At 33.8% G+C, this 17,401-nt stretch overlaps 2 protein-coding genes across 2 annotated transcripts in view; one reads left to right on the top strand and one right to left on the bottom strand.

The window, feature by feature from the left end:
• Positions 1–13,752: 13,752 nt before the first annotated feature.
• LOC105624036 (ras-related GTP-binding protein C) lies at positions 13,753–15,915 on the top strand. The gene is made up of 7 exons (XM_012205401.1): positions 13,753–13,761; positions 14,062–14,219; positions 14,305–14,711; positions 14,787–14,923; positions 15,002–15,144; positions 15,222–15,370; positions 15,483–15,915. Exons 1-7 carry the CDS (start codon positions 13,753–13,755, stop codon positions 15,680–15,682), a joined length of 1,203 nt encoding a protein of 400 aa, XP_012060791.1. The 3' UTR covers positions 15,683–15,915.
• Positions 15,916–17,224: 1,309 nt separating this feature from the next.
• LOC105624035 (gamma-tubulin complex component 5) overlaps positions 17,225–17,401 on the bottom strand; it is a 5,770-nt gene continuing 5,593 nt past the window's right edge. Inside the window, exon 14 of the mRNA XM_012205400.1 lies at positions 17,225–17,271. Within this exon, the coding sequence (XP_012060790.1) occupies positions 17,225–17,271 (47 nt within the window). The remainder of the gene's footprint in view (positions 17,272–17,401) is intronic.

Here is a 17,401-nt window from a genome sequence, read left to right as displayed (position 1 = left end):
TGATAGGGAGGGGGCTTATTCTAGACTTCTGGAAAAATTCACTGGTAGTATTGATTCTCAAAGCAGGCAATAATGCGGTTAGACCCATATCTTTCATGTTTTGTTTATGCAAATTCATGGAACGAATATTATACTACAGACTAAGTTAGTTTATCGAATCTCGGCCTTCTTTCTCCAACATATTAGGTGTGGGAAAAAGTTTGTGGCGTTTTTTTAATGCCATCTAATGGGAAAAACGCCACGAACTTTTTCTTTCATACCTAATAGTTAGGCTTTAAGTCTTTTAGGGCCTGTCTAGCTGTCCAATCTAACTGTTCTTACCTCTGCGATTAGAACGGACTTTCTCAATCGAACTCCCACAGTAGCGGTAGCCTAAACGTTGCGGAGACGTTTGATAATGTCGATCCTTACATTCTTGTGGCTGACCTTTTCGAAATAGGCATTCCTGCCCCTTTCAGGAAATTTGTTGAGAATTTAATCAGCAATAGGCAATTGAATTTTGTTATCGACAGAGGAAGTTATACGGCCCGTACATTTCGCTTAAAGGAGCACCTCAGATCCATCTTGAGCCTTCTTCTTTTTGATATGTACTTAAGGGTTTTAGACCAGCATTTTCATCCTAACACTCATCTATTGCAATATGGATGACGTTGTCCTCTACTCTATACAACGAAATTTGGATGACGCTATCGCTTTCATCTAGGCTTCCCTTGATAGGGCAATTGGATATCTAAAATATAGGAATCTAAAGGTGTCTTCATATCTAGCTGGATTTTTCGCAAGGCCATCCTGTGAAAACTGCCGCTTGTCTGTCCATCAGTGAAGCACCGATATCTAGAGCTCACTCACATTGTTTTCTGGGCGTCATCCTAGATTACAAACTTAGTGGAAGACATCACCTCCACTACTTAATAAACAAGGGAAAAGAATTTGCGGTATCACCTTGGTGCTCTTAGGTATTAAATGGGGATCTCATCCCGGATTTCTTCTAACTATCTACAGGTCCACCTTCCGAAGCGCCGTAGAATACGGCTGTCAATTCTATTCGTTCCTTCTACGATGGACTTTCTCAAATTGCAGCGTTTCCAGTACAGGATAATTATTAGAAAAGCAATGGGACATCCATCTTGACATCCATCAACGTCATGCTTAGGCTTGAGGCCAAAGAATTCAAAATGAATATTAGATTTAATCTAATTGCTTCTAAATTTGTTTATAAGACCATGGTAAACAAATTCAACTTGGCGCAAAAATAAAATTCTACGCAGCGCTGGAGAAGCTTGAAATTACCGCCATTAAAAGGAATTCCAAGACCGAGGTCATTCAAAGCTTTAAGCTTTTCAAGTACTAGTCGCTACGAGAAGCGAATTATCCATCTCTATCTATTCTCTTGCCTTCTGGCATACTTATGAGATGTATATATGTCCAGGAAATAACATATGTTAAGGACATATTTGGATGCGACCAAACGGGCAACAACAATTTAATTGTGGCGAACTTTCTACACAAATCCTCTCAATACACACAGAATGCCTGTCTTTCTACACGGATGGCTCAAAGAATCCGGAGAGTGTTGTCGGAGCAGGGATTTTTTCTCCCGAGATGTCTGGCAACATCAGTCACAAATTCTCCGCGGAAACGTCCATTTTCTCAGCAGAGTTCTGAGCCGTTTTCATTGTCATAGATCTTAGACAGCAGCGTATTATCTTTTCGGATTCCAGGAATGTTCTTGATGCAGTTCAAGACACTGGAAAAGCTCATCGCAACTACATCTTCTATTTTGGTGTACAACTTTGCTTCCGCCGTTTTTTTTCCGAAATTCGAGGCTTTATTGTAAAAAACTGGTTATACATTTATGATTCAAAGTATTGTCCATTGCTGGCCACTACTTTCTCCCATCTTTCGGGTAGCGTACGAATCTCGCGTCGAAAAAACTGGTCATCTTTTGAGGCTATCCACGAATCGATCCAATTTTTTACTTCTTCATAAGACCGGAAGTGCTGGTCAGCCAGGCCGTGTGCCATTGATCGAAACAAGTGATAGTCAGAGGGAGCAACGTCTTGAGAATACGGCGGGTGAGGTAGGACTCCCCATTTCAATGTTTCCAAGTATGTCTTGACTACTTTCGCAACATGGGGTCGAGCATTGTCATGCTGCAAAATCACTTTATCGTGTCTCTCGTTGTATTGCGGCCGTTTTTCAATGCTCGGCTCAAACGCATCAATTGCGTTCGATACCGATCGCCTGTGATTGTTTTAGTCGGTTTTAATAGTTCATAATACACTACGCCGAGCTGGTCCCACCAAATACAGAGCATAACCTTGGATGTCAAAATCACCGTTCTTGAAGCGTTGAAACCACTCACGACACGTTCTTTCACTAATAGCGGCCTCACCATAAATATTTGAGAGCATTCGATGAGCCTTAGCCGCAGATTTCTTCATATTGAAGCAAAAAATTAAAACTTCCCGCAAATGACGAGAATTTGTAAACTGACTCGTAAATTGACATTTTCAATTGAGAATAACTTTATGATGCAGACACAAATCGACTAATGTTTCTATGGGGTTATGTTGACAAATGCCCAAGTTTATTGTAGGACGTCTATGATCTATTTCGACCATCACTTACCGCTAAAGTCATCTATAGGAAAACGGCGGAAGCAAAGTTGTACACCTATTAAGCAGATTTATTATGAAGCTATTAGCAAAGGAGAGAGATTATCTGGATTCAGATGTTCTGGGTTCCTATTCATTCCAGCATCCCGAGGAACGAAGTTGCGGATTCAGTAGTCAAACAGGCAGTGCTGAATGGATACTCATCGACGTTTCATGTATCTTACGAAGATTTCTTGACTGAGTCGAAGAGTCGCGTCTATGCTCAGGTCGAGGGAAACATGAAAACTCTTTCCGCTTCCAAGGGTGTAATATATTAAGAGCGATATCACACAACATCTAGAAGAACCTGGTTTCACGAAGTTTCTTTCAGCAGAAAGGCAATTGTGCTTATGAATTGCCTCAGGTCCAATCATATCAATCTTAATGAGAACCTCTATAGTTATAATCGATTCATCTCTGTCTTCCTGCAGGGACTGCCAAAGCATTAAGCATTTTTATATTTTATTGTGAGAAATATAGTACAAATACAATACAAATTCAAATTCTAAGCAAATACGGGAATTTATAGTTAAAAAATTTCCCAATACTCCACAAGATCTATCTCCTTTTTTCTCCTCTCCTAAATTGCCACTTATTCCTGGGAGTCAATCATATAACTTTTCTCCTAGGGCGCAAACGTGAAAAGTGAAAAGTTTCGTGAACTGTAGATTTGTTCGCGTCACATGCTCCAGCATACTCCAATATGCTTCTGCTATAGCTCCTATTCATTTCAACGTGCGTTAGAGCATGCGACGTGAACAAATCTTTTATGATCATCCATGATTTCGAGGAATCATGTAATTTTCCCACTATGAAAATGTGAAATTGTTTACGTGAACTTTTTAGCCAAGGAAGCCACTATCGTGGTGGCGGAAAGACGGAAATCTAGAGAATTGATAAATATACTTCGAAACTAATATGTCTTATCCTCTGACAATTTATCTCAAGGCAGATGCCATTAATAATTGAAGAAGAAGTAATATTGCATTGACAGAAAAGAGGTTATATATACAAAAACTATTATTACGTACGCACGCACACACACGCACGCACGTACGCACGCACGCACGCACGTACGCACGCACGCACGCACACACACACACACACACACATACACACACAATTAATGGTTTAAAAAATGACTAAAAATGACTAAAAATGAGACTAAAAATGTTATATTTTGTTAAATAATTATTTATTTCTTAGCAATTATATTATAATACATTATACAGAGTATCTGGAAATAATTAAATTCATGGGCAGATAGAATGGACTAAACTGAGTCGAAAAATCCTCTACTATTTTGTAAATTTCCCCAATAGTTAATGAGATATTAATCCTTAAAGATAGCCGAATATGCGCACTCACTCGGCCTATTACTGCCAATTCTATATGCCTATCGATCGCTTGGCGCGCAGGCCTTGGGAGTTGCGATTGGTTGGCAAGCGCCCCGCGCCGCGCAGCCGCAAGCCTCCATAGTTCGGACGGCACGCTTGTTAGGCTATTGCCACTCTCAACGGCCCGCGCGCCAAAGCGATCGGTAGGCGTATATATACTTTGCGGTAGTATTCGGCTATCTTTAAGGATTAATATTTCGTTAATTATTGGGGAAACTTACAAAATGGTAGAGAACTTTTCAGTTTAGTACGCTCTATACCCATATTTAGCGATTATTTCCAGACACCCTATATAATAAAATACTTTAAATTTATCAATTTTAATCGACTCTCGTTTTTTTTTTTGTCTATTTTATCCCTCGCTAATTCGGGATTGCGTTTTAAATAATTTAACATTTCTTTTTATTTTACAGTCACGTTTATTATTTTTCTTTCTGTTGTTATAGGTTATAGATTACATGGATTGCTCAGTCGTCCATATAATATCGCATATGTAATCCCTATATACGAAAATTTCATGTGAAATCTCGATGAGTAAAAAATGAAAAGTGAAAAATGAAAAATGAAATGTGGAAAGTTTCATGTGAAAATACATGATTGATTCTTTGACCTTTATGAAGGCTAATGACCTATTTTTTTTAAATATATTATATCCCTTCCCTTTCTCCCATGGCGTGCGACTACCGCTAGGTAGTAATAGCAGCAGGAGGTCGAGTCTATATCTTCAAATAAGGTGAAAATTACAAAAGAGAGCAAATTTACTAGTTGACCAATGAAATTATTAGTATTCTAATAAAGTTGCTCACTTTTGTAATTTTCACCTCGTTTTAAAATACAGAAGGTGCGTTCGGAGAGATGCTATTCGCGCTATTTAGCGCTACAAACTGTTCGCGGAAATAGCGCTAATGAACACGATCATGACGTCACTAATGGTAGCATGTTACGTCACAATTACGCACTATCAACGCTATTTCTTCCGAGGTAGTATATTGGTAGCGTTAGTGTTTACAAATCCGTTAACGACCTAATGTAGCGTTGGTAGCGTTTAATATTCGTCAAAGTTAGGTTAGGTTAATATTTAAGAGGTTTCTGTTCTCTAAAGTGTCACTAAACTTTTCTCTTTTAGAATTTCGTAGAATAAATGTACGTATATAATTTCAAATTTCAAATTTTGAATTTCAAATTTTATTCTAATGAATGCAATCTCAATTTTAATCTCTGCTGATGGCTTGTCACTAGCTCAGTCAGAAATAGTTCCTCGAAAAGACGTCGTTATGATGAAAAAGTTATTGATTTGAAACTTGCATCAAAATTTCAACATTTTCGAGTGACAAAAAGTTATATATGTAGAGAGTGCAATGAGAGTTGGATACATTTTTAATATTTTTGGTATAAATTTGTGATACATCTTATATTTTGAATATTTTCGTTCAAAAGTCAAATCGACATTTTTTTCGATTTTTTCGACAATTGCAATATCGCTCTGATTATAAAAGCTTTCTTAAAAATTTTCAGAATTTATAAATAATTTTATAATTTTTTAGAAAATTGTGGAATTTGTTTTTGAATCGGGACATTTTTTTCAACTGTCGATAAAGTCTACATCTTTTCTTTTAGTAATTCTTTGTATCTTATTTTATTGTTCTACTCCTGCTGAATAACATTACTTTTATTTGTATTTTATAGTTTATTTAATAATCTTATTACCGTCACTTTTGTGCGGAATTTCAGGGAATCATGTCTCTTACCATAAATGAGCACGAAATCAAGAAAAAATATCATCGATTCTATTAAAGTCTAACTAAACTAATTCTAACTCGAATCGATTTTTAAATTAAATTAAAATTTAAATGTTGGTCTATCATACAAGTTTCCAATATCTATTTAGAAGTATAAAAATACTAGTGTCACTGCTACTGCAGTAGTATTACTATTGATACGCAATAGTGTCAATGTTGAGCCAGTAGTGTTACTAGTGCAGTAGTATATGACGACATATGACGTAACATAGAACTACTTCCAGTAATTGTAATATTTGATATAAAAAATTTATTAGAGTAAATATATATCATTAGAGTAATTAGTATTATTTCAGCTAATAAAAATAATATTTTACAGTATTATTAAAGACAAGTTATTATCATATATATAAGTGTCAAAATTTGTACATTATTATTGTATTATATTTTTTTTGTGTTTCGTCTCTTTCACATTTTTGAACAGATATGTTACAACTATACATTCCATCCATTAGCATTATAGATGTTCATGATTCTTCACAGGAGCAGTTCCGTACGATCCCAGAAATGAAGCATGGTAAATGGAGGTTCGGATTCGGATAGGTGACCGCGCGCATGGGTGCAATCATAAAATTAATTCTCAAATTCATAAAATAAATTTTTTTATTATAATTTTGTCATGTATCCTCTGAAATAATGTGCTAATCAATAATACTTATTTTCTCCACCATTATTACGCTATTAATGATACATTTGTCGAATTTACTTATTGCATTAGAGACACTAGTAGTATATTTTTATGAATATATTTTCTGACTAGATCAATTCAAAATTTCCAACTCGAAAATTAATCGAATTGGAGCTAAAAATCGAAATCAATAGAAATTTTGAAAAACGACTTTCGACTTTTATTTTCGACTTCGAAACGAGAAAAAAACGTTCGAGAAATTATTTCTAACTGGGAGGCTGAACGTAATTCTTGCTTGTATATTATCTTTAATTTTTCAAAATTTCTGCGAAATGCAACTTGTGTATTTGATTTCATTATAAATGTGAAAGTCAGAGGTATCTTATTACTGGCAATTTTTAATTCCCGTGTACGGAAAAAAGTTACTATTGGTATAACGCGGCAGAGTATTCCGTTGCAAATGCTTAAAATCCTTATTATTATTATAGATATGCTTTTTCTTCTGAAATCGACAACGGAGTTAGGATATTTCTTCCTTTTATCTGATTAATTACTAATGTAACTATTAATTTTTTGATCTAGTCTCTACATTGTTCACTTCGGCCTAGCGGCAAGCCAGGCATAGAGATTGCAATTGAGATTGCAATTGAGATTGCGTTCTGTTATTCACTACGAGAAAATAAAAAATTTACGATACAAATATTTTACAAATCTTTAAAAATTTTAATTATAGGAAAAAGTTTGACTGAAAACAGAATCTCCTATATTAATTATCGTCCTCGACGAATATATCTTTCTAGTTAAATGCTACTAACGCTACGCTAGGATCGTTCATGGAACTTGCTAACGCTATCGCGTTATTGACTTCAAGAACAGCATTGATAGCATTTGCGTCCATAGTGTCTTCCCGAACGCACCCAGAATCGCCCAGCAAACGAGAATGGATTAAAATGGATTGAAATTTTTTTCTATCCGAATGCGTATTTTAAATAGCGAATACTTTTTTTGGATTTAATTGGATTCAATTAAATTCAATTGGAAAAACTGCATTTCCTATTCAAAATTTTGAATTGAACAGTATTCAAAATGTGTGTGTAGTGCACAGGAAAAGCTAATATTATTTTTAGATTGAAAAGCATAGAGATATGCTCCATGCAATTCCTATAAATGAATAAAAATGCATTCAGGATTGAAAAGCATTCATTTTAATATTCGTGAATCAATATTTTTGAAAATCTGAGTCCATTTCAATTCATTTCAATCCATCTCGTTTTCTGGACGATCTCCAGACGTACCGGCTCGAGGAGAGTGGCTCGGAGAGAGTGACAGCCCTTTTAACCAATGCAATTTGGATTCGTACAAGCTCGAAATCCCCAGAGCACGCAGACCTCAATGGCCTAGTTCAATGGCCTGTCAGGTTGAATGGCCACAAAAAAGATAAGAAGAAGGGCTGCGTTCGAAAATCACTCGTTAGTTTCGGTGACTCATTGGAGAAGTAGTGGGGATATCGTGTGCCTTTGGGTGAGTGTTTCCGAACGGCTTCTGTATGGTGTGTGTGTGTGTGTGTGTCATCTCAATTTCACCTCACTGCTCACGTTAATCTCGAGCTAAACAATTCACCGGTGAAGAAAGGCGGTGGAATGATTGTAAAAAAAAAGGAATATAAGTCATTTCTTCCACGATTACTGCCTATTAAATATTTCACTATCGTATCGGGTAATTATATGTTCGACTGTATTACTGTATCGACAATGGTAAAATTTTTCATCGTAAAAATTCAAGTTAATATAATGCTGATTCTATAATAAGGGTGCGTTCCTTTTCTTGCATGAAGCGCATGAGTATTTAGGGCATAGCATGAAGTGCAAGGTATGTTCCGTTTCTCCAATATACTCCATGCGGTTTTAGAAACAAAACGAATTCGCAATGAATTCATGCAGTGAACATGAATAACAATTTAAAATTGGCTGAATTACAAATGCATTCAATAATTATTGTTATTTGACAATCTTACTGTTTTTTGACAAAAGAAGATTTATATTTTTCGAGCAGCACTTAGAATCTTATTCTGTAGAAAAAGAAAAATAAAACGTATCAAAATATCCAAAAAGGATGTTTAATATCTATTTCTAAAATATTAAGAATTTAACAAAAATTTTACAGATTATTCTTACATATGTTCAGATACTTATAACAAAATCCGAAATCGATTCACTGTGAAGCAACTTGAAATTATAAGAGTTTAAAATATAAAGATTTTAAGATTAGATTTGAGATACTGTCACTGTCAAAAATTTTTCATTTTTTTCAGAAATAATTAGCAATAGAAATTCAAAAGTATATTTCTGCATTTTAGTTACGGGTAAATGATAAAATTCTGTATACAATCTTTATTATTCAAACCATATGAAAACAGCACATATTCGTCAAAATCAAATTTCAGGAACTTTTTGCTACGATTACAAAACATTCTTTCGTTATTTTTATTTTTCTCTATCTTGTAAGGATATGACTAACGTAAACTTAACCTCTATCATAATCTACTATTTTATATTCAGGAATTTAAAACGATATGAAAAATAGCGGTAATATATCAATATATTAATTTTTTAATATTATATAAATCAGGGACTAAAAACCGATATTCTATAGTAGTATATGCAAAACTGAGATCTAAATACCAGTATTGGACATTAAATATCAGTATTCAACCGAAATTTTCATAATATCAATATAAGCATAATTTTTCGATAATATCAAAATATTATATTGTATATATTATATAATATATGTATACAGGGTGGGCCATCTAGCGTTTGGAATTTCAACTACCTGTTATTTTGAGTTTGAAAGGCGTAATAACATTTATGACGTATCAGAAATTTAATTTTTTGTTTGACATTTACGAAATGGGTCGCTATACGCTTGAACAAAATTGGGAAATATTGAAAACTTGTTTCCAAAGTGGTGAGTCTTCAACCCAAACTGTAAGAAATTTACGTGGAAAATTTGGTAGAAAAGAAATGCCTTCATTACAGTTTACAAATCAATTTGTGAAGCGAATTCGGCAAACTGGATCCTTATTGGATAAAGCAACTCGTTCACGTGCTCGTCCAGTAAGGTCAACCGAAAACATTGCTGCTATTGCTCAGAGTATGCTTGAACAACCATCAACATCAACTCGCCATCGTTCTCTTGAACATTTCACGCACTTCTTTGAGAAGAATTTTGAATAAAGACCTCGGTATGAAGCCGTACAAAGTTCAATTAGTGTAAGAATTGAAGCCGCATGACCATCCGATGCGTTTTCGGTTCGCCCAATGAGCTGAACAACGCTTGGTTGAAGATGAGCATTTTTACCGAAAAATCATCTTTTCTGACGAAGCTCATTTTCACCTCGGTGGCTATGTAAACAAGCAGAATTGTCGTATTTGGAGGTCAGAGAATCCGCACGTCGTCATGGAGAAGCCGATGCATCCACAACGAGTGATTGTTTGGTGTGATTTTTGGTCCGGCGGCATCATTGGGCCATTTTTCTTCGAAAATGAGCAAGGAGTCGTCACTGTCAATGGCGAGCGCTACCGCGCCATGCTAAACAAATTCTTGCTTCCCAAATTTGAAGAAGAGGACACAGACGACATTTGGTTTCAACAGGACGGCGCACCTTGCCACACAGCCAACGTTACAATCAATCTTTTGCGCACTGTCTTCGAAAATCGCATAATCAGCCGAAATGCTGATGTCAATTGGCCGTCTCGCAGCTGGATTTAACTCCGCTGGACTATTTTTTATGGGGAATCGTCAAGGATGAGTGTTACGCTAACCAGAAACGATTCAAGAATTAAAACATGAAATAAAGTTGCCATCGATGAAATACACGCTCATACAGTGGAAAATGTACTGAAAAATTGGGTTGATAGAATGGGATAGTTGTGCCAGCCGTGAAAGTCATTTGAATGAAATTGTATTTCATGTTTAATGGCAATGTACTACCTTTCCAATAAAGCCATAAACTTTGAAAAATATTCATGCGTTTTTTTTTTTAGAGCCAAATTAAATTCCAAATTTTAAATGGCCCACCCTGTATATGAAATGTTAAATTAAAAAAATTTTTTTATTCTGAGTATCCTATTTACGTGTCTTTATGTGATTTTGAGCACACTCGCCCCAGTCAAACCACCATGATTTCAGTTTCGCGCTAAAATATGTTAAATGTATAAGCTCGAGAGGTAAAATACTTCATGCGGTCAGATCTCATGCACCAGAAGAGGCGGTCATGCAATTGGCGATAGGTTGAATCGTGCATGCGAATGTGCATGAAGAGAAACGGAATGAACTTCTATGCTTCTATACACATCATGCAAGAAACGGAATACATCCTAAATTAATAGTCTTATGGATCTTCTACAATAAACCATAGATTATAAATTATAAGTCATAAGTTAGAAATGTACCAATCACAGTAATCAAGTTTCTGACTTATGACTTCTGATTTATGACTTATGGCTCATTGTAGAAGACCTATTAATCTTAATCGATGAATTTAATCAATCAATGTTAGTCTTACAAGTTAGCTATTGATCAACTTTACCGACTAAGACTTCCGACTATCGACTCATTGTAGAATCAGCATAACAGATTTGACAAAATCTAATCATATTCTGATTGTAACAGGTCTTATTATTGTAAATCCTTGAAGAAAATTGACATCAGTGATATAAAACTTTAGATGCTGAATGTTGCTTCATCGTCCAAAGATTTATTAGTTCCTGCAAGGCTTATTATCGATCTGAGAACAGTTAATTTTATTCTAAATAGTACTGGACACATTACATACAATTTTATAACATTTATACAAATAATCTGATGTATAATGTATGTAAAATATTATTAAAGGCAGAGTAATATAAAAAGAAAGTTAGAATAAAAATAAATAAAAAAAATAGTAAAACTTAGACAAATTTTCTAGATTAATATAACTGTTCAAAATTTTTTGACTCAAGAACGCGATGTCCTTTTCTCTGCCCATTCCATAAAAAAGAAGAATTTCCATTGATCGATTTCCTTACGCACTATGCATTATACGTTATGCAAGTCTGTGCTGCATAATACACCGGCTCTCCTTGCTTTTTGCACGGGTAGTTTAGTGACACTCAGTGTGACTCTCTTGACGTTTCCGAACGATCTCACTAGTACATACGAGTACACACGAGTATTTCCAACTGGTGTGTGATTAGTGACATACCAGTGAATGTTTCCGAACGCAATCTGTGCAATGTGTGCAATTGGATTCCTCCCAAACGGATACTAACTAGTAACTTTCTACAGAATTATCTTAAGCCTGCGATACACGATGTCAGGAAAACAAGCATCGTGTGCCGTAGATTTTAATCTCGGCGATTTGTATAAATATATATATGATATGAGAATTTAATTAATCTTGCTAATGCATATGTATCAATTTAATACATCATTCTTTGAATATATTGTTGGAATTAAAATAATTTAATAGAAAGTTATTAGTTAGTATTTGCATCAAGTACATGATGTAAACCAATTGTTCGATTTATTTATACTTTTTTATACTTAAAATGAGATAGACATATATTTGGTTGAAAAGAGAGAAAGCAAAGATGCTAAGTGTAAAAAGTATAAACAAATCGAACAGACCTAATGGATGCATTTAGTACTACAATCTACTCTAACAGCACAAATGACTGTTGACTTTGCTAAGTTAGGCCTCTAGAGTCGATTGTAAGTCAACTTTGTACAGACATCCTTTCAATCGATTTTAGGTCTAATGCGATTTACGCTCATAAAGCTTAAATGAGAAATCTTTTCGTCCTTGTTGTCTAACTATAGTTAAACAAGGATGAATGCTGTTCATGAGCGTGTAGGCATGAATCGGATCACAGTCTACAATAGTTGACTTAAAGTCAGCTTTCAGTCTTTAAAGTGGGACATTGTATGACTTAAAGACGTTTCCAAGTCGTCTAAACTCGACTTATAGACGTCCATTTTTCAGATGTCTAGAAACTATAGTCGACTCAGAGTCGACTTAGACTCAACTTTGTGCTGTTAAGGTAGAGACTCTTTAATGCCTATTCTACAATAGGATCGCAAGTCGTAAGCCGTAAGAAATTGGCCAGTCACAGTTAAGTGTGAGAAGAATAATCGATTATGATTAAGTTCTTACGGCTTACTGCTTATGACTCTATTGTAGAACAGGCCTAATCAGAAACTGACCATTCATCAAATTTTTTTGAGTGAGAAAGGAGTATAGGCCATTTTATTCCTCCACCAATAGCGTATACATCATGCATACACATTGTTATTGATGGAAAAGTGAGATGATCTATATTCCTTTTTTGATTGAAGAAATTTTGAACGAAATCCTGAGACCAGTCTCTGATTAAAGAGTCTCTACTATAACCGTTTATTGAGCGCTCAGTGAGCTCTTGCTTCTAATTGGTACTTTCCAATAGATTCAAAAATATAGACCAAACAGATATAAGAGCTCACTAAACATTCAGTGAGCAATTGTAGTACTGAATACCCATTGGCATATTCCAATAAATCTAAAAATATATATCAAACAGGTGTGTAAGCCATTTTACATTGTCGTATCATAGACGTCTCAAGCTTGTTGTTTCAGTCAATCTGATGCTTCAATTTTAAATGTCCAATGTAGAATAGCCTTAAGAGCTTATTAGGCCCGATTGCATCAATATTACTTCGATTTTAAGCGAGGCTTAAAACTTTGTCTCGTTTTAAAGTAAAAGAGAAACAGAAACTGAGAGAGTTTTAAGCCTCGCTTAAAATCAAAATAACGTTGGTGCAATCGGGTGAGCGATTATAATACTGAGAACCAGTTTTACCAACGCCGATCAAGCTTAATCGTGATTAATTGTCAATCGTGATCAACTGCAATTGGTTTTGGATTCTACTAAACAGCGACCCTGAATGTATCGAATGGGCGCATTTAGGGGTCTCAACACTGAACACAGCCATTGTGTCCGCTGAGATGTCTAATGTAAACTAGACCAGTAGGAACCGGCTCACTAGAGTTGGTAACATTGAACTGGCATTGTATCACACACCCTACGTCAACTGTAAATAAAGATATATTAAACTTTGTAGCCTACATAATTTTCCATTATATGTAATCGCGGTCTAGTTAATACGGCGTGGCAGTGTGTGTTCTTCGGATTTCAGGTTCCTAATCCTCTAGGAGAGCAATTGGAATCTTGACACAAAGATTATTTAATCTTATGAATATGGTAAGTGGGCAAAAACATGAATTTACTTCTGTTTAAATTTCAGTTGAGAAAATAATAAGCCAAGGTGATAAATAATTAAGGATGATACTAATACAAAAAAAAATAATGTCACTTGTATTTCTGTTGCATATTTTACTCAATTTAGACGCACATACATGTTAAGAGTATAAATTATGTCATTAATATTTGGAGTGAGCAATAATGCTGTCTCTACTTATAAAATATATTAAGGATTCATTTATTGTAAGCTATTTAAACTTAATGTTTTTTTATGGAATTTCTTTTATAATATTGTTCTAGGATGATGATGATCATTATCAAAGTGGTTATGATGACCATTATCAAAATTCTTTTCCAAAGGATTTTGGATATGCACCCTTTGATGGTGAAACTGAGGGATCCATGGATCCACTAGCTGGAGAACAAAAGCCTAGAATACTTCTGATGGGTCTCAGACGGTACGGTTAAATTCTTTGTATTAAGATGATACTTCACAAATTTGTCAAGATACTTGTATCAATGTCTTTTCCTTTCGTTCTTTAGTAGTGGTAAGTCGTCAATACAAAAAGTGGTTTTCCACAAGATGTCACCTAACGAGACGCTGTTCTTAGAAAGTACAAATAAGATAATTAAAGACGATATAAGTAATTCGAGCTTCGTACAATTTCAAATATGGGACTTCCCTGGACAAATCGACTTCTTTGATCCTACCTTTGACAGTGACATGATATTTGGTGGTTGTGGAGCATTGGTATTTGTGATAGATGCACAGGATGATTACATGGAGGCACTTAATAAGCTTCATGCGACAGTCACAAAGGCAAACAAGGTTAATCAGGCCATCAAGTTTGAAGTCTTTATCCATAAAGTAGATGGATTGTCGGATGATTGTAAGATGGAAACGCAAAGAGATATACACACAAGAGCTAACGATGATTTAGCAGATGCTGGTAATAAAAAGATTTTGAGAAGAAGAATTTAAAGAATCAAGTACTGTTCCTACTTACTTTATATATCTTCTCTAGGGTGCGATCAAATACATTTGAGTTTTCATTTGACCTCAATATATGATCACAGTATATTTGAAGCATTTAGCAAAGTTGTTCAGAAGTTAATACCGCAACTGCCTACTTTAGAAAATTTACTTAATATACTCATATCAGTAAGAATAACATTTATCTTTTTCTCTTTTTTTGTAACAATTCTCTAAAATATTTGTTTAATATAATTATATTTACAGAATTCAGCAATTGAGAAGGCATTTCTATTTGATGTTGTTTCAAAAATATATATAGCAACGGATAGTTCACCTGTTGATATGCAAAGTTATGAACTATGTTGTGATATGATTGATGTTGTTATTGATGTTTCTTGTATATATGGGTAAACAATTATATTTGATTTGCATACATATATATATGTTCAATTTATTTTTTGCATTTTACTCATATCTGTTTCAGATTGAGAGAGGATTTAGAAGCTGCTGCATTTGATAATCAAAGTTCCAGTTTAATTAAATTAAATAATGGTACAATCTTGTATTTGCGAGAAGTGAATAAATTTTTAGCATTGGTCTGCATTTTACGAGAGGATAATTTTGATAGACAAGGTGAAAATAATAATTTTAATATTGTATGTGTTTAAAGGAAATTACATTTTCTTACATGGTAATAACATGCATTAATTGCATCATTATTTTCGTTTATCTTCTTAATTTACAGGTGTGATCGACTATAACTTTTTGTGTTTCCGCAAGGCAATACAACAAGTATTTGAATTACGAAACAAGGCATTAGCTGCTACAAATATGACCAATCATTCATCCTCTCCCGTTAGCACGAGTGAAACGTCAAATGCTCCGACGGTGTCACAAACTGGAACTATTGGACAAAATGGTACCGTTGTAATCGCACAAAGTTAATTTTTATGTACAATTTGTATAGAATTTACCAAGCGAATGTATAACAAACTTAATATTAACTTCATTATTAGTTATTTTAAATTCTTTTTTTTGCAAATATGTATATTACAAACATACTTTTCCTTTCTTAATATATATTATACTTTTTATAATATATTATTATATATGAAATATATTTTTCTCATGTCGAAAATATATATTGTGAAAATATAAATTGTCAATAATATTACCAAGCATATTGTGTGTGTGTGTGTGTGTGTGTGTGTGCGCGCGCGCGCGCACGCGCACACACACACACACACACATATATATATATTTTACTTTTAAATTGCAACTTCAAATTATTATAATGAAACTTTTATAATTAATATTTGCGTAGAATATTGGAGTGCATATATCTTATTACTTTTTTTTATGTATCTTAACATTGAACATGCAGTATATAAAATGTGTGTTTATGCGCGTATGTACGTGCGTTATATTTAAGTCTATATCTATACATTTTACCATATTTACATTTTTCTAATTTTAAAATCTAAAGTTATGTACAGTTCGCAATTTTTTAATCTAAATTGCATGATTTTATCAGATCATCATAGACAACATTTTATTGTATTTGAAATAATATTATTGAATATATTTTTATTTTTATATATCTTCGCTTAAAATACTCCTTACAATGAATTAGCGATGATATTTTTTATCTCGTCGTGTAAGATACATGATGACGAATTTAGAACAAAGAATTGTTCTTCATATTGATACCACCGCATATAAGAAAAGGTTTGTTCATACTCATTTAAGGATACTTCAACAGGTAACAATGATTCTGAACTAAAACTTAAAGTTAGTAATTGTATAAATTTTAACTAAAATATTTATACAATACAGTCACATTTTCTTACCTTCTCATTTGCCAAGTTCTTTCGTAAATTAATTTCGGGATTGGTAGGGGAATGCCTGATGGCGGTAAACTTTGGTACGCAATTTCTGTTAATAAGGTTCGACTAAGATCAGTAATAAGTTTAATAAATTTTTCACTATCTTCGAATAATTTACTGTCGATACAAGCTGCAGACGATGGTATCAATTTATCTGGAAAGGATCGCATAAGAAAACAGGATATTGGAAGTTGACACACTGGATAACAATTACTGATAATCATACACAGTGATAGAAGAGCCAATATAATTTCAAACAATTTTTATTCTAAAAAATAACATTTTTCTTTTGATTATATGTACAAAAAAAGTTGTATTAAAAATTAAATACATAATTCTTATGTTATAAATATTACAAATCTTTACACTCTCACAAGTTTGTATAAAAAAATAATCAATATAAATAATTATAATTAATCATAAACGAAGTGATAATATTGATCTAGTAAAATAACTAAATACTATATGTATATTGTAGCATAAAGCAATGATTGACACAAGTGAAATGGAATTGATATCGTTGTTAATTCTAAATGGAAAAATCAAGATGCACACTGATAGTGTCATTAAATCGAAGAGTTGATATTCTATTAATGCAGAATTAAGCACATGGCATACTGCAATTAAAGGCTGAACTTAAGGCAGTCACTGTAAATAAAGCAAGGGGAGGATGTTAAGAAGCAATAATCTGTTAATGATCATGCAACAATTTAACATCTACTAGTTGATATTTTGCATATATATGATATATATATATATATATATATATATATATATA

This window comes from Atta cephalotes (genome assembly GCF_000143395.1).
Source record: "Atta cephalotes unplaced genomic scaffold scaffold00071, whole genome shotgun sequence".
NCBI lineage: Eukaryota > Metazoa > Arthropoda > Insecta > Hymenoptera > Formicidae > Atta > Atta cephalotes.
Note: the sequence above shows the minus strand (reverse complement) of the source record. Positions and strands in the feature narration are given on the sequence as shown.

What these genes read in the sequence shown, in the direction of transcription:
- LOC105624036 (XM_012205401.1), top strand. An exon ending in CGATGATTTAGCAGATGCTG is followed by an intron (nt 14,712 to 14,786) that starts GTAATAAAAAGA and finishes TATCTTCTCTAG; the next exon opens with GGTGCGATCAAATACATTTG. An exon ending in GGATAATTTTGATAGACAAG is followed by an intron (nt 15,371 to 15,482) that starts GTGAAAATAATA and finishes CTTAATTTACAG; the next exon opens with GTGTGATCGACTATAACTTT.